At 40.4% G+C, this 18,933-nt stretch overlaps 2 protein-coding genes across 2 annotated transcripts in view; both read right to left on the minus strand.

The window, feature by feature from the left end:
* The window catches only part of LOC147634572 (uncharacterized), a 52,188-nt gene extending 37,861 nt beyond the window's left edge, over positions 1 to 14,327 (minus strand). The window contains exons 1-2 of the mRNA XM_086803269.1: positions 13,043 to 14,327; positions 12,316 to 12,414 (exon numbers count right to left, since the gene is read on the minus strand). Coding sequence (XP_086659395.1) covers positions 12,316 to 12,414; positions 13,043 to 14,324 — 1,381 coding nt within the window. The 5' untranslated portion in view covers positions 14,325 to 14,327. The remainder of the gene's footprint in view (positions 1 to 12,315; positions 12,415 to 13,042) is intronic.
* Positions 14,328 to 14,400: 73 nt separating this feature from the next.
* LOC147634573 (uncharacterized) lies at positions 14,401 to 16,065 on the minus strand. Its single transcript, XM_086803270.1, has one exon. The coding sequence runs from the start codon at positions 16,063 to 16,065 to the stop codon at positions 14,401 to 14,403; it is 1,665 nt and encodes a 554-aa protein (XP_086659396.1).
* Between the last annotated feature and the right edge of the window lie 2,868 nt (positions 16,066 to 18,933).

Here is an 18,933-nt window from a genome sequence, read left to right on the forward strand (position 1 = left end):
AACGCACCTCTTTTATTTTTTTATTATTTTTTTTTAATTTTTCACTAATTACAAGTTTAGCGAAAAGCATGAAAGCATGAAATGGCAAAAGAAAACAATGAATGTAAGCATAATGATGGTACTTGAAAAGCAATAAACAATAAAACATAAAAAAACAATGCGGGAGAAACCTCAACCGCTCAATGGTTTACCTTATCCACTCACACCGGGATCACACACCCAAACTTAACCTAATCACTCAATGGTTTTGCAACCAAAAGAGGAAATAGTGGTGGTTTCCACACACTCTCAACCGGATTTGAGTCTTCTCCCCGGCAGCGGCGCCAATGGAGAGACGGAGAACTCTCTCACTTGTAGTAAGAGTAGCACGATCCACGTGTAGCTCAATCCAATGGGATTTGCATCCCTGTCGGAGCTAGGGATTCGACCCATACCGGTGCACAAGAGCTTATCCACAAATGGAGAGAATGCTCATGGCTACCATCACTTGACACTAGACTAAGCATACACACAAGCTCAACTTGTCCTCATTCCTACACACCCCTTCATTCACAAACACAAGCAAGAGGAATACAATCACTATGCACTCAAGCAAAGAGAAAGACCTCACTCCACTCCTATCTTCCTACAAGCATGCACACATTCAAGCATCAAGCTTCCATGAAAGCTTCAAATCAATCCATGTACTCAAAAATGAAATACTAAAAGCATGCATAAGAGTAAAATGATTAGAGTAGAGGATGAGAATGACTCATGACATTGCTAATGATTCAATGAAGAGATTTATCTCATACAAAGATGTAGATGGGGTGAGAGAAGAGTCTTCACCTCTATGGAGAAGAGGGAGAGTAGGTCTCTCAAAGGAGCTCTTGTATGAACTAAGCCCAAAAGTGTGTCTAAGCTCTCAAATGAGCCCCCTTTTATACAAAAATTCTAGGACTCCCATAAGTCCCCATGTGGGATTATTGTGAAGCCCTCTCCCACATACATCTACAAAGTGGAACTCTTTTCAAAAGCCCTAAGTATCGTTTTTTGTTGCATCCTGGTATTGATCTTCATTTGCATGAAACAGATGTGATGTGAATCAGATAGATGTGAATGAATGGATGGATGGGATGTGATGTGAATAGACATGATGAGATGTGAGGTGAATAGATGTGGTACCTGGGACAAAACCTAACCAAATTCTTAAATGGATCCTATCACTACAGTGGTTGGGCGGTTGGCTAACTCATTGGACTGGATGGGGTTAGGCTGGACTGATGGATCCCTAAAATGAGACTCAATTCTGTTATGGTACGATAGATGAAGTAAATCCCGGATAAAAATTTTTCTATGGAAAAGAATCAACGGCTATGCCTCTCAATGAGGAAAAAGCATTGGTCTCTATGATCCAAGTGCAAGTCTTTTCCTTGATCTGACTATGGGACTTACGGGTTCGGTCAGATCAGTTCAGTTAGTTAAGGCTCTTGACTACGTTAGAGTAAAAATATCTTGGAGGAATCGCCCGTGCTTTTCGGGTAAGGGAAGTTTTTTCGGGTTCGGTTTGGAAGAACCGAGGGATTAGTCTCTTGTCCGGATATCCGTGGGCAAGGCCCCGAGTGAGGGACCTTGCCCTATGTAAGAAGTGCTATTTCTGCTGCTAGCACCCCTGAATTCGTTGCTCGGAGGGGACAGGGATCTTTCATCGATGATGGTATCGACAATTTAAATAAAACCAAAGGCTACATCAATTGTATGGCGAGCAAGAGGAGGCTGCATAAGTGTTGTTTTATCTCTCTCCACCTTTGCATTTATGCTTTTTTTTTGGTGGTTTTTTTGTGTGTTGACTAGTGCAAGTTAATTGGGACAAGAAACCAGATTTCTTGACAGAGGATAGATTGTACAGCTTAGCAGCTAGCTCATTGCCAACAAATGACCAAAAAGCACAGATTTTAGATATTTTGGTTTTGATGGCAATTCGCAAAGACTGAAGGAGTCACAAATCCCTAAAAGTAAGTAAGAAATACTTCTCATTTTTTCTTGACATGTGAAGAGGAGGAGAGAGAGAGAGAGAGAGAGAGAGAGAGAGAGAGAGAGAGAGTGCGCAAAGAGAAGGAAAGAGAGAGAGATAGAGAGGATTAAGAGAGTGTGGAAGGAGAAGGAAAGAGAGAGAGATAGAGAGGATTAAGAGAGTGTGGAAAGAGAAGGATAGAGAGAGAGAGAGAGAGAGAGAGAGAGAGAGTGCACAAAGAGAAAGATAGAGAGAGAGAGAGAGAGAGAGACAACTATAGAGAGTGATCGAAGAGATAGATAACTAGAGAGAGAGAGAGAGTAAAGAGAAGGATAGAGAGAGAGAGAGAGAGAGAGAGAGAGAGAGAGAGAGAGAGAGAGAGAGAGAGAGAGAGAGGACATAGAGAGTGAGAAAAAGAAGGAGAGAGAGAGAGAGAGAGAGAGAGAGAGAGAGAGAGAGAGAGAGAGGATTGAGAGAGTGCTTAAAGAGAAAGAGAGAGAGAGAGAGAGAGAGAGAGAGAGAGAGAGAGAGAGATAGGGATGATAGAGAGAGAGAGAGAGAGAGAGATAGGGATGATAGAGAGAGAGAGAGAGAGAGAGAGAGAGAGATAGGGATGATAGAGAGAGTGTGCAAAGAGAAGGATAGAGTGAGCAAAGAGGGAGGATAAAGAGAGTGAGCAAAGAGATGGAGAGAGAGGGAGGATAAAGAGACTGAGCAAAGAGAAGGAGAGAGAGAGAGAGAGAGAGAGAGAGAGAGAGAGAAGGAGGATAAAGAGAGTGAGAAAAGAGAAGGATAGAGAGAGAGAGAGAGAGAGAGAGAGAGAGAGAGAGAGAGAGATGAGGATACGGAGAGTGAGTGAAGAGATGGATAGAGAGAGAGGAGGATAAGAGGAAAGATAAGGATAGAGAGGGAGTGAGGATAGAGATAGATATATAGAGAGAGAGGGGAGAGTGAGGCAAGTGAGAGAGAGAATAGCAACAGAAAGATGTGAGATGGTTGGAGAGAACAAAGGCAAGGAAGGGAAGATGGTAATATATAGAGAGATAAAGGGAGGAGAAAGGTAGAGAGAGTGAGCAAAGAAATAGAATAGAGAGAGAAAAAGAGATATAGGGGAGAGTGAGACAAAGGAGAGAGGAGAGCAAGGTTGGTGGTTGAGGGGGCGGGACTATGCTGGGAGGTGGTGGGTGTGGAAATAGTGGTGGTAATAGTTAGAGAGAGAATTCTCAAGTAGAGAGAGAGGAAATCCAAGAAAAGCTCCCTCCACCGAGCTCCCTCGGTGACCATCCCCCTCTTCCCTCCTCTTGCCTCAGATCACACACTCTCACTATTATGTATTAGAGAAGATAATGAGCAAGAGGATTAGCAAGAGTAAGAATCTATTGCACAATGGGAGAGTATGTTGCATTATGAGAGAGAGTGACTTATACACAACGCCATAAGTGTTCACACACACTTAAACTATGGTTGATCAAGCATCCAAGGCTCATAAGTGGCCTATTGCTTATACAATTCTTAATATCATAATACATACATGAAGTACATTCATAGGAAATCCATTCTAGCTTGTTGCCATGTGCTCTTAGGATGGGAATCACCATAAGTACTCTGTCGAACCACAATAGTCCGAGAGTGAATCTCATTTCCTCATTTGATACATTGGAGTGATGCGAATGTAGCTTCTTGATTATTACTTTCCATGTTGTTGTAGGACTTTGTCAAATGACCTTGAAGTGATCTTGAAGTGGACCTCTCCCTGTATTCTTCATCCCATTGACAGAAACGACAAGATTAAGAGCACAAGGCATATAGGCAAAACACACATGAATGGCCATAACCACCTAGACCCTCCCATCTGCCCACCTCAAATCCCATAGATACCACGTAAAACATGGGGGATGAGAGGACCATATGAGTCCTTTAGCCTTTTATACCCTTTTTGCATTACTCACATGTGGGATTAACCTACCACATGGTAGCTGCTTTGGATGATGCTGCTTCCAACACCCTCCCTCGATGGCAAGCTGTGAAGTGACCACACCTTAAGGTGTAGAGGTCTTCTCCCTACACAGCTAATGCCATCTGACATGCCAACTCACAATACCCGCTAGCCAATGGTCACCCCCAGCATACCATCCCGACTTGGCCATCTTTCTTGATCGTAGTAGCTACATAGCCTTAGAGCAAGGCCAACAAGAGCTCTGCCAGTGCCACAACAAGTGAAAACCCTTCCTCACTCTAATACCATGATAGAAATGGAAAGATCAAGAACATAAGGCATATAGGCACACATGAACGGCCATGACTGGCCAGGCCCTCCCATCCACCCACCTCAAATCCCATCGACATACCATGTAAAAAATGTGGGAGATGAGAGGGCCATATGAGTCCTTTGGCATTTTATACTCTTTTTGCATTACTCACATGTGGGATTAACCTACCACATGGCAGCAGCTAGACACAACACTCCAACACCCATGTGCCTTTTTTTAAATGTATAAATATATTTTGTGGAATAATTATGTTAGAATGGTCCACTTATGCAAAAGAAGATATGATCAATGTGAAAAGTGCCATTCTTGAATTTTTATGATGTGAAAAACTAGAATAAGTTTTCATAGCATGAATATCTCAAGGTATTAATGTCTAAAAGTTTATATAGTTTGGACCCTTTTCATGCATGTTAGTATCACATGTCACTCAGATAGTGAATGAAATTTAGTAGATTGCAATGCACATGACTAGTATGATGTGAATAACCAAGGTAGCATATTCACGCATGAATGTTTAGAGAAATTTATGCCAAATAAAAGTTAGTATTTTAATGCAAAATGATGTTAAATGAATGTCCTAATGTTAGAGAAGATGAAAGGTATGAGAATTGAATATTTCCTTGGCAACAATGGTGCTAAAAATTTTATGGCCCATTTCGATCACTCCTAGAAACACATTTACAAGGTCTTACCTTTGTAGTTACAATTGTCGTGGGGATATTTCCAATGGCCGAGCTCTAGAACACCACTTTAGGAGTTGCACACCTTCATGGATAGTAGTTTTTATCATCATTTCCCACCATGAGCGTTGTCGCTATGTTGCACAAGAATATAGGTCCTCTCACCTCAAATCACTCATACACACTCACTAGTATGCATTAGAGAAAGTAATTAGCAAGAGGATTAAGACTCTATTGCACAATGGGAGAGTATGTTTCATTATGAGAAAGAGTGACTTATATATAAGGCTATACGTGTTCACACACACTTAAGCTATGGCTGGCTAGATGTCCACCAAAGCTCATAAGTGGACTATTACTTATGCAATGCTTAATCTCATAATATATGAATGAAGTACATTTACAAGCAATCAATTATAGCTTGTTAACATATGCTCTTAGAGTAGGAATCACCACCATTAGTACTTTGTTGACCCATTTTCAGGCATGCCCACCCAAATCATAGATTTGGACATTATTGCTTCATAGATTGATCATACATGCTTTTGACATCTTTGTCTTTGCTATTTTATGTAGAATTATAGTGGAAACTCTTGTAAACCCCAAAATGGGTTAACACCCCTCTATACCTAGGAAGTATTGCAACTCACCTAAATCTTTCATTTCAAAAGAAGCATCTTCACCTCATGAATGCCATCATCACTATCACCTATGATAATTAAGTAGTTAACATAGATGATCCCATGTTAGTCATTCTTACATAAAAAGTGAGAATTCAACATTGGATATCTAAAATCCAACAGTGACAAGATACTCTATCTTTTCTGACTATGCTCTCATAGATGCCTGCTTCAAGCGAGCTTTGAGTCGGCCACCACATGGAGGTAGTTGGTGGAGCTGTGACGCTGCAGTACACAGCAGTACACATTGAAAAAGCCACCCAATTTGGTGGCACTGCTGCTAGGTGAATATCATTGCCGCATTAGTGCAGGTTGCACAAGGCTCCCACATGACCTCTTCAATTTGGCAAAATCTGCACTAGGTGTGCCTTCACATGCCGTATACGCAGCTTGCTCCCCAACTTTGAACATCCCTTTCTTTAGACTCTTAGAGTTTACCAAGTGCACATGGCTGAACAGTGGGCTTGCTTGACTACTTAATTAACAATATTAGTAAGGTATTGAAAGAAAATTTTGGGGAGAATTTAGAGCCTTGTTTGTTTTCAGGAAAACATTGTGGAAAAAACATCATGGGGCTTGCTTTTTTGAGGTGAGTTAGACTTATTTGTATACTAAGTGGGGCACGCCCTTTCATCACAATTGCCTGAGTATATTTTAAGAGATGTAAGCCACCTTTGTTTGTATGCTACTCCCATCAATGTGACACATTGTTATCTATACCATATGGAGTCTCAATTGTTTCATGATGTGTTTGTTATGGGCTACCACACCTCCAAGAGGGAACTCAATGCATTCACCTAAAGGATGAGCAATAGATCACAACTGTCATAGGGCACTTACAAATGCTTCAAACTTGAGTCCCTTGAGGCCTCCAAGCTCCACCTCCACGCTGTCACCGTAGAGTTGCTCGCACCGTCGCATAAGGTAATCACTCTCTCACTCTCCCACACAAGCATGAATCATACAAGCATAGAATAGGAACAATGCTAGAATGCTCTCTCTCTCAATCTCTCTCAAGACACAAGGAAGAGCTCTCTATAGCACAAAAGGGGATTGTGTCTTTTCATTTATGAGAAAATGCTTTATATACATTTGGTCCTTATTCACACTTGGGTGCCCAAAACTTACTTAACTAGGCCTTGGGTGGCCAATATCTTATAATGTACAACTTTTATAGTGCCGTTTCATGACACTTATTAATGTCCTCAATTGGAGGATCATGTTTGTTAATCCAAAATGGGATTAACATTCGAAATTTCTTCTTGATTGGAGCTTTTTGAGTGTGCGTCTGAACGCTGAGTGGGAACGCCAAAATCCTATGTTCAGCATGTCTTCGAATGTTACATGCATGTAGCCCAGAAGACATCTTAGACGGTGGTAGTAGAGCATCATGTCCCTGGATGGTCCTTGATGCATGTAAAACTTCAATTGTTTAGCTTCATAGCCATCGTAGGGCTCCTTGGGTTGATCAATCAGCACCATCAACAATTTCAAAAATCTAACGCTAGCCACAATTGCTGGGTCTAGAACTCTTCGCCATACTTGTATTCATGTAAACATTTGTTGTCTTTGCTCCCGTATGTCTGCAAATGTTGCTGGCATGAAGATTGGAAAGTTGTAGCAAACATGGGAGTCGCACCTTTTGGCTTCCTAAAACTCCAGCGGTGTCTTCTCTTAACTGGCATGTATAAAGGGTCAATCCGCTATGTTGGTGGCACGCACATATAGACCTAGCTATACCCCAGAATTTTTAGGTACTCCTTCCGCCAATGTGGTTGTATACCAAAATCTTTCAATTTGGGTTGCATATCATCGGTGACAATGGTGGCATAGCCGCCTCTTGTGTGTACAGGGTGTGCCTTCCTCCACCTACGAAAGTAGTAGTAGTTGATCATGAAGGTGACGATCTGTATTTCCAGCAAGTCAGCTATATGGGGTTTTGCCAACTTTGTGTGCTGTGCCACATTTGCCCATAATGTGCCCTCTCCAGCCAAAGGAATTAATTCTTCTAAATCAGGGCATGGAGATCGTAGAGGGTATGGCACATTGTGTTGTTTTGTTGGTGTGATCTCAGAGTAGGCTTTTGGCATGATCCGTCGAGTTGGCTCAAATGGAGTGATCTATATGAGGACCTTGAACATCAATTTTGGCACATTGTGCTGTTTTGTTGGTGTGATCTCAGAGTAGGCTTTTGGCATGATCCGTCGAGTTGGCTCAAATGGAGTGATCTATATGAGGACCTTGAACATCAATTTTGGCTTTGAAAGAGGATTGCCAGTGTGAATGAAACCCTCATACTCTACACCTGACAAAGATTCCAAAATGGTGTCCTCAGTGAAGGCTTCAATATTATCGTGTGGAATAGGATAGCGTACTTCTTGAGGCTGTCGTTTGTGGAGATGAGTGAGGTGTCAGTATCTCCTTAGTGGGAAAATCTATCTGTTGAGGAATGAAGTTTGAGAAAATGCAATCAACTTGAGATGTGTTAGTAGGTGGCATATTAGGATAGGGGTTAAGTAGCTTACTAGTGACATTAGAATAGACAGGGTAAGTTGATTTTGAAGATGAGGAAGAGGATTCTTCTTGACCTTGACCTGTGCTAGGGGGTGGATGGCTAGGCTTGTGAGACTTTATAAATTCTTGTAAGTCAGGGATCTCTTCAGAATTGATAGTGGGATATTCAATAGTGGGTAGTATCAAAATTGTATTGTACATTTGTTAACATGGCTTCTAAGTTCTTCTAGATATTAGAGTATAGCTTTAGAACGACAAAAGGATAATATAAATTAGACTCACATAAGTTTAGATGTTGGTGAGTATTCTATACTTCAAGCCACCCTTGACTTATAATCCACTGGTAGCTATGTGCTACTACCTCATAGTTGGCCAGTGTCTCAGGAATATCATTTGGGATAAACAAGTCTAATTTTTTGCAATTGTTGTCCAGAATTTCAAAATTCTGGAGGACCCGACACCAACTACGAAGGTTTATCACTATAGGATGTAAAGGGTAAAAGAAGCAATTTTGTTCAAGGGCACCCTGTTATATCTGTCCACCACGGGCTTGACCTGCATCATTAATGACATGGCCCTGCAAGCTTTTTCTTTAGCCTCATCTTGGATGTTCTCGTACTCGGCCCCATTAGAGTTGTAAGAAATTTTTATGAGCATTACGTCTAGAGGCATTTTGTTGAATGCGTGGGTGTGGACCTTGACTGCTGGCCGGAGCTACATAGCATCCCGTATGAGCTCTTCTATGATGAGGAGTTACTCTGTAGTGCCGTCAACCTTTGTGATAGTTCCCTATTTGGTGCCCTTGTCATAGGTCTTGATTTGGTGTAGAGTTTTGTTTCAATACTTCTTGGGACTATTTGTGCCATTTTCCCCAAGGCTACCTTTTCCAGTTGTGCTTTGACTTCAGCCTCTTCCAAAATTTGGAGGCATTCTGGGCTGTGGTAATGTAGGGATACCTTTCCATGGGCCGTGAGGGCTTCTTTGTGCTGATGATGACCATGGAAGGCTTGGGTATAAGGGCCCCAAAAATTCAACTTCGAGACCTGCACTAGCTTCTTTTTCTGACTTGCTGGGGATCTAGTGGTGCTGGCTTGAGTTGCACCTGAGGTCTCGCTTCCGACTTTGAGGCCGACATCTGTACATGAACATCACATTAGTCTTCCGACTAGTGCGCTTGATACCATATTTTTTTTGGTTAATGGTGGGTAATCGGTTAGTTGAAATGAGGAGTGTGTTAGTGTAGGAGCAATCACACGGTGTGTTAATAGACAAGCAAAGGCTGTAGCGTGAAGGTGCACGGTCAGAGTGGTTTCGTGAACCTACAGGCCATGAAGTTAGGTTTTGTGAAACATTGAGGTTCCGTGAAACAGTTAGATTTCGTGAATTATTGAAGTTCCATATGAACAGGTTAGGTTTCGCATGAAACACTGAGGTTCCGTGAACCATTGAGGTTTCGTGAATCGTTGAGGTTTGAACCGTTGAGGTTCTCTGAAACACTGAGGTTCTGTGAAATAGTAGGGTTCCGTGAACTAGTGAGGTTTCGTGAACCGGTGAGGTTCCGTGAACCGTTGAGATTCCGTGAACCGGTTAGGTTTCATGAAACTGTAGGTTCACGAACTTGAGGTTTTGTGAAACCAAAGGGTGATAATATCGTGAATCTTTAGTGAAGGTGCCATTTGTTATGTTATTGGTTTTCCATTTTTTCTTTCATTTGTTAAGATGCCGACTGGGCTTAATGCATGTGAGTGAAGAAATTTTAGAATAATCATGATTTGGTAATTTATGTACAATAAGCATTGCCGCGACAAGATATTGATCAATCATAAAGATCAAAAAATAAAAGAAGAAAAAGAAAACAAAAAGGGAATGGATCAAGATCCCACCTTGATAGGAGACACTCGATTATAGCCCAAAATCCGGATGGAAGATGCACTAGTGGAAGCGACACGCAATTGAAAAGCAAAGGTCACACAATGCAAAATGATGGAAAAGGAAAGAAATTTGATTTTATAACGTAGCTATCAGACAGGGCGAGTACCAACAAGGAGTGACCTGAACCTGCAGGCATGATAAACACCTTCCTGACCAAAGAATTATTTCTGACCGAGATGTTAACACTTAAAAATCCCTTATCTCTTGTAGTTATTAAGTGCACACTGCGTACTTGCGCATCAACGGGTTCAAGGCGTGGTCTATCTAATGCTACCTAGGTTTCATACGAGATCAAGTTATGACTTGATCCCGTATCTATTAATGCAATGCTTGTTGCATGGCCTTTAGTTGTAGTAAGTCCCACCTTGAGTCATGCTGGCTTAATGTTTAGTTCCTCTTTGTCCAAGAGAGTCACGGAAGCCATGTTGACATGTATCAGTCTCTTTTGCAGTAATTGTTTAGCTTTAGCCTCCCTGGCCTTAGCTTCTTCTTGAGCTTGCTGGATTTTTTCCTTTATGAGCTGTTTCTGTTGTTTTAAGAGATATTCTTGCAAGAGCATCTCTTGGGTCAGTGGTCCAAAATATTTTTTGACTTTACTTCCATTGATGTAACCCCCCATTTGTATGCCATCATTTGTCTCGATTTGAACAGACTCCTGAGTTGTGATCTCAGATACTACTAGGCCTCGGTATTTGAGTTTCTTTTTCTTGGTGCTTCCTACACCATACATCAGGACAAGGTCCCCCATTTCCAATTCTTTTTATTTTAGATTTTTGTCAAACCAATGTTTCCTGCATAGTTTTCGACCATGCGTCCATGTGATGCTATTAGCCTAGTCTCATGAAGCTTCTCTAAGTCAATTAGCCTTTCAGCTAATTCATTCTCCGTCAGACGTTCTTGTACAATAATCCTTAAGTTCGCGACTAGGTATTCCATAGGAATTACTGCCTCAATACCATAAGCTAGACGGAAGGGAGTGCATCCTATCGCTACCTTATACGATGTTCGTCGCCCGGGGGATTCACTCTTCATTAAAGGGGGACGTCACCTGCGTGCATGAACTTCAAGAAAACCCCCTATTTAAGATCCATGTAGGATTATAAAACACCCCTATTTAAGCTTATAAGGTACAAGAAAAAGTCTAGTGTCCCCCCCCCTTTCCTTAAACCTACGTCAAGATGGCTATCCTATTTTGTCAAACAACAAGACTATAAGACGGCTATCGTATTTTGTCAAACATCCATCTGTCATCCGCACACCCTCCGCACACCCTCCGCACACTTGTTACCATACATGGTTAGCATGGTGGTTCTTGATTCAAGCCTAATAATGATGATAACATCATTTGTTAAAGTTACATCTATCAAAATAGATGTTCTTGATTCATGCCTAATAGTGATGATAAGAGCACTCATTTGTTGGCACTACATCCATTACATGCTAATCACCTACATCGACATGCTAACCAAGGCAACATTATACCATTTTGCATACGTATTGGCTGTACATCTACAAAGAGTATACATATCCACCAATGTATTTCCATACGTAAAGCTCTTGAAATACTATCAAGATGTCTTTTCAAGTAAGCCTAGCCTCCTTCCTTGCCCAATACATATTCTCCAAGTATGTTGGAGGAACAGATACGAGGTATGATGATCCTTTTAATGGACAAGGCTATAAGTGGCATAGCTCGGGCATCCCTTAATCCCATCTCCTCTAATCCTCAATGGGAGCAATAGGTGTAGCTGGCCTTATCGAAGCTAGCTACATATCATATGCATTACCTCCTTACAAGGCTATAAGTGGCATAGCTTGGGCATCCCTTAATCCCATCTCCTCTAATCCTCAATGGGAGCAATAGGTGTAGCTGGCCTTATCGAAGCTAGCTACATATCATATGCATTACCTCCTTACAAAGGTGTAGCAGAAGCAATAACTAGATCTACAAGACAAGCCTCATCACCTCTAACATAGCCCCATATACTCTTACCAACTAACGCATTATTCACCATAAAACTCCACATGGAATACTTGGTTCCATTCAATTTATCCTCCCAGGCCAAAACTTCAAACACGTCTCCCGAATTTAGATTCGGATTTTGATTCTGAACCATCTTAGATGTATGCATAAACTCCACTGATTCACATGCTGTGAATGGTATTGCACCAACAAAATCACATTAACCCACTAGCCAATGCTTGGTTAAACAATGCACAAACCTCACTGAACTTCCAATGCAGACCTGTACTTGCAAAACATGAACTAATTTGAATGTTGTATTGCCAAATACAGAGGTAAACAGCTCCAAATCCTTTCCCATAATTGGCAACAGTCTCTAAACCTGCTCAGAATAGTGTAGATAGCAACTACATTCACTGTTATTGGGGCGGACAAGCTAGAAAGCTGTAGTATAAGAATGATTACACACTAACATAAACAAGTGTCTTCTCCCTTAAAAAACAAACACTAGAATGAAAAAGCTGAAAAGCATCTTGGATGTTTAATAGCAGCAAATATGAAGTTACACAAGAGTAACACCTGAACAATCCATGAATCTAAACCAAAATTTGATAGAGTAGAAAACATAAAATGCATCTTGAATGTTTACTAGAAAAACTAAAAATTAAACAAGAGTAACACCCGAACAATCCATGTCTATAATCCATAAGTTTAGCATTGACACATCTATGGGCATCTTCTCATAAATGCTGCATCATGCCACATAGCTTGCCAACAAATTTATCCTACAAAACAAACATAAGCTCCCTGTCAAGTTACATGCTGCAAACCTAGGATCCCTATGTGATAAGAAGGATTGAAAGCACATTAACAAAAACATATGTTCCCTTCATCTACATCAGAGATTGGAGCAGTAGGGCTGCAAATGGACTAGGAAGGAGGGAAGGGAAGGGAAGGGACAACTTCAAAATGGATAAACTTTACAAAAATTTAAAAAATAGAAAATGTACCTTTTCTGCCCTGCACATATTCATTGAAAAGTTTGTAGTCATTCTCATCAAGATGGTATTTCTTTGTTTGTCGATCATAGTTGAGATTGGCCAAGGCTATTATAGATTCCAAATCCACACATTGGTTGTCAACAAGGTCATATGTGTAGGTCCTAGTTCCCTTTGCTTGTTGATACCATGACAAATGAATTTGAACATTCAAAGGCCTATCCAATAGATCAAAGGGGCCTCTTGTCTCTTTTAGACAATTTCCAACCTTTCTCCTCATGCTTGCCACCCTTCCAAGGTACCACATGCCGTTTACAGCACCCTTACTAGTATTCCCAGCTTTTCCTTTTCCTCTTGTCTTTTTGTTTGCATTTATTGATGTGCTTTCAAACAATACTGCACAATCAGATCCTATACCAAGACATGTTCCTGTATGAATCATTGCCTTCTTCTCCAAAGAAAAATACACTCCACTTTTCACCCTTGTTAATCTATCTTTAGATAGTGTGGGATTTCCATTCAATTGGCTGACAAGTGTGCTTTTAGAAATGGCTTTCCCATCCACTTCAACAAATGGCGATATTTCACTAACCACCTTCTCCTCCTCATCAATTAGACAATCAATCACATGACGAAGCTCACTTTCACTAGTAATTTCCTCATCCACCAGATCACCTCGAACACCACTATCAAAGTGATTATCTTCATCTAAAAGTAGAACATCATCCAATGATTCATCTTCATCCACATATTCAAGATTAGGGTTGAAGAGTTCTAAGAGATCTCCCTCCTCCCATGAGTCATTCCAAGAAGTTTCATCGTGCATACCAAGTGTCTCACTTATGGCCTTTGCTTCTAATAATCCCTCTTTCAATGCAGATACCATATGGTTGTCACTACTCACACAAGCATAGTCTCCCAGGTTGGCCAAAGGAGTGCCATTCTCCTTTTCCAAAGTAGCCCATATATTTTCTTGTTTAGAATGAGCTGCTGGAAATTTAAGAATTGAACCTGCTTGAAACTCTGCTATTCTATTAAGTGCTCCGGTACTACTCAGGAAATCAAAGCCATCATAGCATCTTTCATTCCGAACCATTCCACCCACCTTGCTGAAAAAATTCTCACATGCATCCGATCCCGTGCAAGAAAGGGGTACGTGCAAGTGAGGATGCTTTTCCCTAAAGGTCTTTATCAAGAGAACCACAAAGTGACATGACAATTGAATGTCAATGAATGTTTCTCTACTGATAAAGTTTTGCTTTAGGGAGTATGCATCATGCTTAGTGATCCACATGCGCCAAATCCTACATATAGAAAGAACCATGAGTATTAGCCACATCAACCTTGGAAATACGTTCAAAATCCTTTATTCATATATCACTAATAGCAATGGTAGCAACTTCTGCATACCTGAAAAAGAAAGACACCTTTCCTGCAGCTTTCACACGACCATACAAGTCTAAGGTAGGTGATAAGAAAATATCAATGTAAGATGCTACTATTGATAAGTACATACGTGTGCCCAATGTCCGCTCTTTGTGAGCACCATAGCCTTCTTGTAATAACTTCAAACACTTTTGTACTTTCTTTGCAGCAATCCTTTGTGCAGCTCTCCAATTTTGTCTATCCTTCCTCTCAATATCCCCTTCTTGCAAGCCATGTTCATCAACCTTGAATAATTGATATACAATTGCTACATGATTCAAAGTCACAAGCTCTCTACCAAGTACCAACCTTCTAGATGCACTATCCAAAGGATTGATAAGTTTCTTTCCATTATGGATATAGTCTTGATCATGCAAACCACTGATACTCCCATCAAATGTGATGTGTGCTGTAAAGGGCCAACCCTTCCAAGGAATGCACAACCTGGGACCTTGACAAGAAGAGTAATCTTGCAACATCAACTTTCTGCGCCTACTATCCCCATCTGAAGCATGTCCTATCAATGGACCTACCACATCCCTTAGAAAAATGTTCCAAGAAAGCTGAATGCTCTCCCACTGTTCTCTGACAAACATGGAATCAAACCTATTACATGTCAATTGCACCAATATAACTAGCTTTGGCAAGAATTCAAGAAGAGGATTCACTATCAATACCCTTGCATAATGAGCAATCACATTATGTTGAAAAGCGTCCACAACTCTAAGATATCCATCTTGACCATCACCAACTTGCACGACAAAGTCTGGAATGCAAGTGTGTTCTAGCTTTTTACCACAAAAGCCAACCAAATTATCATCACGTGCCACCCATCTCACCATTCTTTTCACAACTGTTTCATCCTCAGCTAGAAGAACTGGCACACTACCCAAGGGTATACCTTTCTTCATCATGTGACAAGTGTAAACTTCTCTTGCATGCTGAAATATATCCTCTTGTAAACCAGTTCGAAAGAAAAGTGCTTTTCTTGTGGACCTCATTGTGGTGGACATGTGTGGACCTCCAAGGTTAAGTGATAAGAAATTATGCAACCTTGTCCCTCCCCATATCTTGACAGTCTCAAATAATTCCTTTGTTGTATTGGAATATCTCTTCCCTTGACCTACTCTTGAAATGTTTTGTGAAATGTCAACAAAGAAGTTCCACAATGCCTTCTTTCCCTCAAATAGACCTAGCTCATGAGCATTGATTATATCTTGACAAAATTTTCTAACATCTTTCCTCACCATGGCTTCCATAGTGCTCTCCCGAAGACTTCTAACCTTCACGCTCAATGCAACAACTTCAGTTCTTGTGAATGCTATCTCCTTCTTCAATACCCGAACCATTGTGGACTTTGTTTTTGCTACTCTCAATAACTCTAAATGAGTCAAATAATCTAACCGTCTACCACCTCCTGCGTCTCTTGATCCACGAGTGTCTGAAGATCGAATTTGTCGATACACTCGCATGCGAAAGTCTCGTTCTTTAGGAATAGTAGCACATGCACCACATTGCAAATTATCAAAGTATGTTCCCTCCAAACATATCCGCTTGCAATCCTTATGACGGAAAGTGCCATTAATTTCAATGAACTCTGTTGTCCCCATCATAACTAGTTTCATGTATGCCTAATTCAGTTTCCTATAGGTGTGATTATCTTAGAGTGGATTTCATTGAGAAGTACACATTTTTTATGTTACCATGAGGACTACACTTTTTTATGTTACCATGAGGAGTGGATTTCATTGAGGAGTACACATTTTTACGTCACCATGGGATACAATCTGAGTATAACTTTTGTAAGAAGGTATTGATCTTTATTTACATTGTCTGTTGATAAATAGGTTTTATTCACCATTACATGCAACCTAATATTTTAATGCCCCACTAGGTTGTTATTTTGGTGCATATCAGTTATTGTCATGTAGAGGCACATATAGATGAAGTTGTAGAACTTATGAGGCTCGTATCATTGTTAAGGTGTGACATGCATTTTGTGAAACATTGTTCCTCTCTTCATGATGTGAATAAGGGAGTCACATGTGGTAGATGTGTTGGATTTGTTTTGATGGATGTGGTGGTCAATTTAAGTCTTTGAGGTAGTTTTGTTGGCTATACAAGTTGTAGTTGGATACCACCATTCAAGTAATTTAGACTACTTTGAGACTAGACATGGGAAGGGACTGCATGATGGTACAAAAGCATGCATTACATTGTCACCAAATCTGGCTTAATGTAGAGTGGTTCAGAGATGCAACACCAGGTGGTAGAGTGTGTGATGAATACTTGTTTTGGTAGTGCATCCTCTTTCTATCCCCATCATGTAATGCAACGAGTGAGGATATTTTTTTTACTGCATGGATAACAACATAGTTTATTGCTTTATTGCATATGATTATTAGATAGTTCCAAGAAATTTAGGTTCCACTCCATTTGGAGCACGTGTAATAGGGACCCCACTATCTTCACATGTAAAGCATGCAATGATAGTGATGGGGAGATTTGGATTGGAAAATCCCTAGAGCAATGCTTACCCAATGCATCCATGCATATATACTGTAACGGGAATGCCAGACAAATGACTCATATTCTACCTCCCCTTGAAATTGAGGCCTTTCATACATAAGGTGAAAATTGTCTAATTATAGTTTGATTGTAGGTAGGGTGGAGCTTGGTGACTATGTGTATACATGCTAGTACCAGACAAAGATGGCCCCCCCTAACTATCCGTGCACATATGTAAGAGCATGTAATGGGATTTCCACACATCCCATGATAGCTGTATAGTAGGTGCTATTTATAGCCTAGTTCTTATGCCCCTCAATGTGTGATTTTCCTAGAATGCTAGTAGAATTGCTTTACCCTGGTGCTTTTGTAATCCTACATCTCATTGTGTATAAAAAACCTCTCATCTCTCTCTTTTATCTCCTCAACGAAAGAGTCCTCATTAATCTTTACCCTGAGTCCTCTCTACCCTGAGTCCTCTCTACCCTCGATGTGGACTCTAAACTATCTTTATAGACATGGCAGGCTTTACAATAGGTAGTCTGGGCTTAATAATTGTCTTGGTAGCAATGGTGTCTAAATCAAAAGTCTAACACAATAAGAAATTGTAGTGAGAACATGTTGAGTTCTCTTTTTTGGATAACCCTGTATCTATAGTAATATGGATATCCAATAGACATGGAAGGAAGCTAGGGGTCTCCTCTAGGGTATGGAGCCATAATGGTGATTGTACATGTCTAGCTCTTACATTATTTGACCCTTTCCCACCACCACCAGCACACCAACACAAGTGCAATCCACGAATAAAGATGATAGGAGCTCTATTTATACTTGTTACACAAATTAGAGAGGTATCTAGTAATGGTTTTGAATCATTTGATAGATAGCTACATATCGGTTATAGATATTTGTAGTTATGAAGGAGTGAGAACACACTTAGATTGGTTTTGATAGGTAGCTGCATATAGATATGTGCATATATCAAGGAGTGAGAACACACTTAAAGAGGGTAAGTGGTTTTCCATCTCATTTCCACTAAAAAATCAAAAGTCATACCTTTGATAGATTGCTACGTATTGGCTATAGATATGTGCAATTATCAATGGATGATAACACTTTAGAGATAGTAAATGTTTTCTTGCTCTAGCAAGTTGGGTGCAATGCATGTTGAGATATTGAGCTCAACTAGTGTGCAAATATGGGTGATATGCCATTATGACAACTCTACACTTATGCCACTACCATGATTGGCGCGGTGAGATTATGGGTGATATGCCACACGACTGCTTTACAAGCTATGTGATAGTCACTTAGTGTATTAGAGTTATGGGTGATATGCCACACGATTGGTTTACAAGCTATGTGATAGTTACTTAGTGTATTAGAGTTATGGCATAGTGATAGTGCCAGGTCATGTAGTTGAGTTCACACTATGGACCAACCAATTGTATGTTAGTAGGAGATTAATTTCCCTTATAGTACTATGAGTTCACACTATGGACCAACCAATTGTATGTTATAGTAGGAGAGTACTTTGAATTATATTATGTGCTATTATCTTTATGTTATGGTTGTAGACAAGAGAAGAGAATAGAAGAAAATTTAGCCATCCGTCTCTCTTGTGTGCTTGTTTACTCTTGTGTGTGTGTGTGTGTGTGTGTGTGTGTGTGTGTGCTTTTAAGGAGCTCAATATCACCCTAACCTTGCATTTTTCTCATGGTATCAAAGTGTCGATTTGCATGAAGAGTCTAAGTGGCAAGCAATAGGCAAGAAAAGGAAGCAATACACATGTAAGGGTAACTTGTCATTTCTAGAGTTGTCCTTCATGGGTGAAACAAAGGGGCATTATATTAAGTGGAAGAAGACTGTAGGGCCTCAACAATTTTTTATTTTAGATTTAAGGACATTTTGGGCCCCGTTATGGCTTTGTAATATTTTCGTGCACTCTGTGGAAGTGTCGATTTTGACTG

The sequence above is a fragment of the Cibotium barometz genome, chromosome 10 (genome assembly GCF_041138505.1).
Source record: "Cibotium barometz isolate CiBa-2024 chromosome 10, ASM4113850v1, whole genome shotgun sequence".
NCBI lineage: Eukaryota > Viridiplantae > Streptophyta > Polypodiopsida > Cyatheales > Cibotiaceae > Cibotium > Cibotium barometz.

Coding starts and splice junctions, on each gene's coding strand:
- LOC147634573 (XM_086803270.1), bottom strand. CDS start 16,065: ATGGGGACAACAGAGTTCATTGAAATTAATGGCACTTTCCGTCATAAG.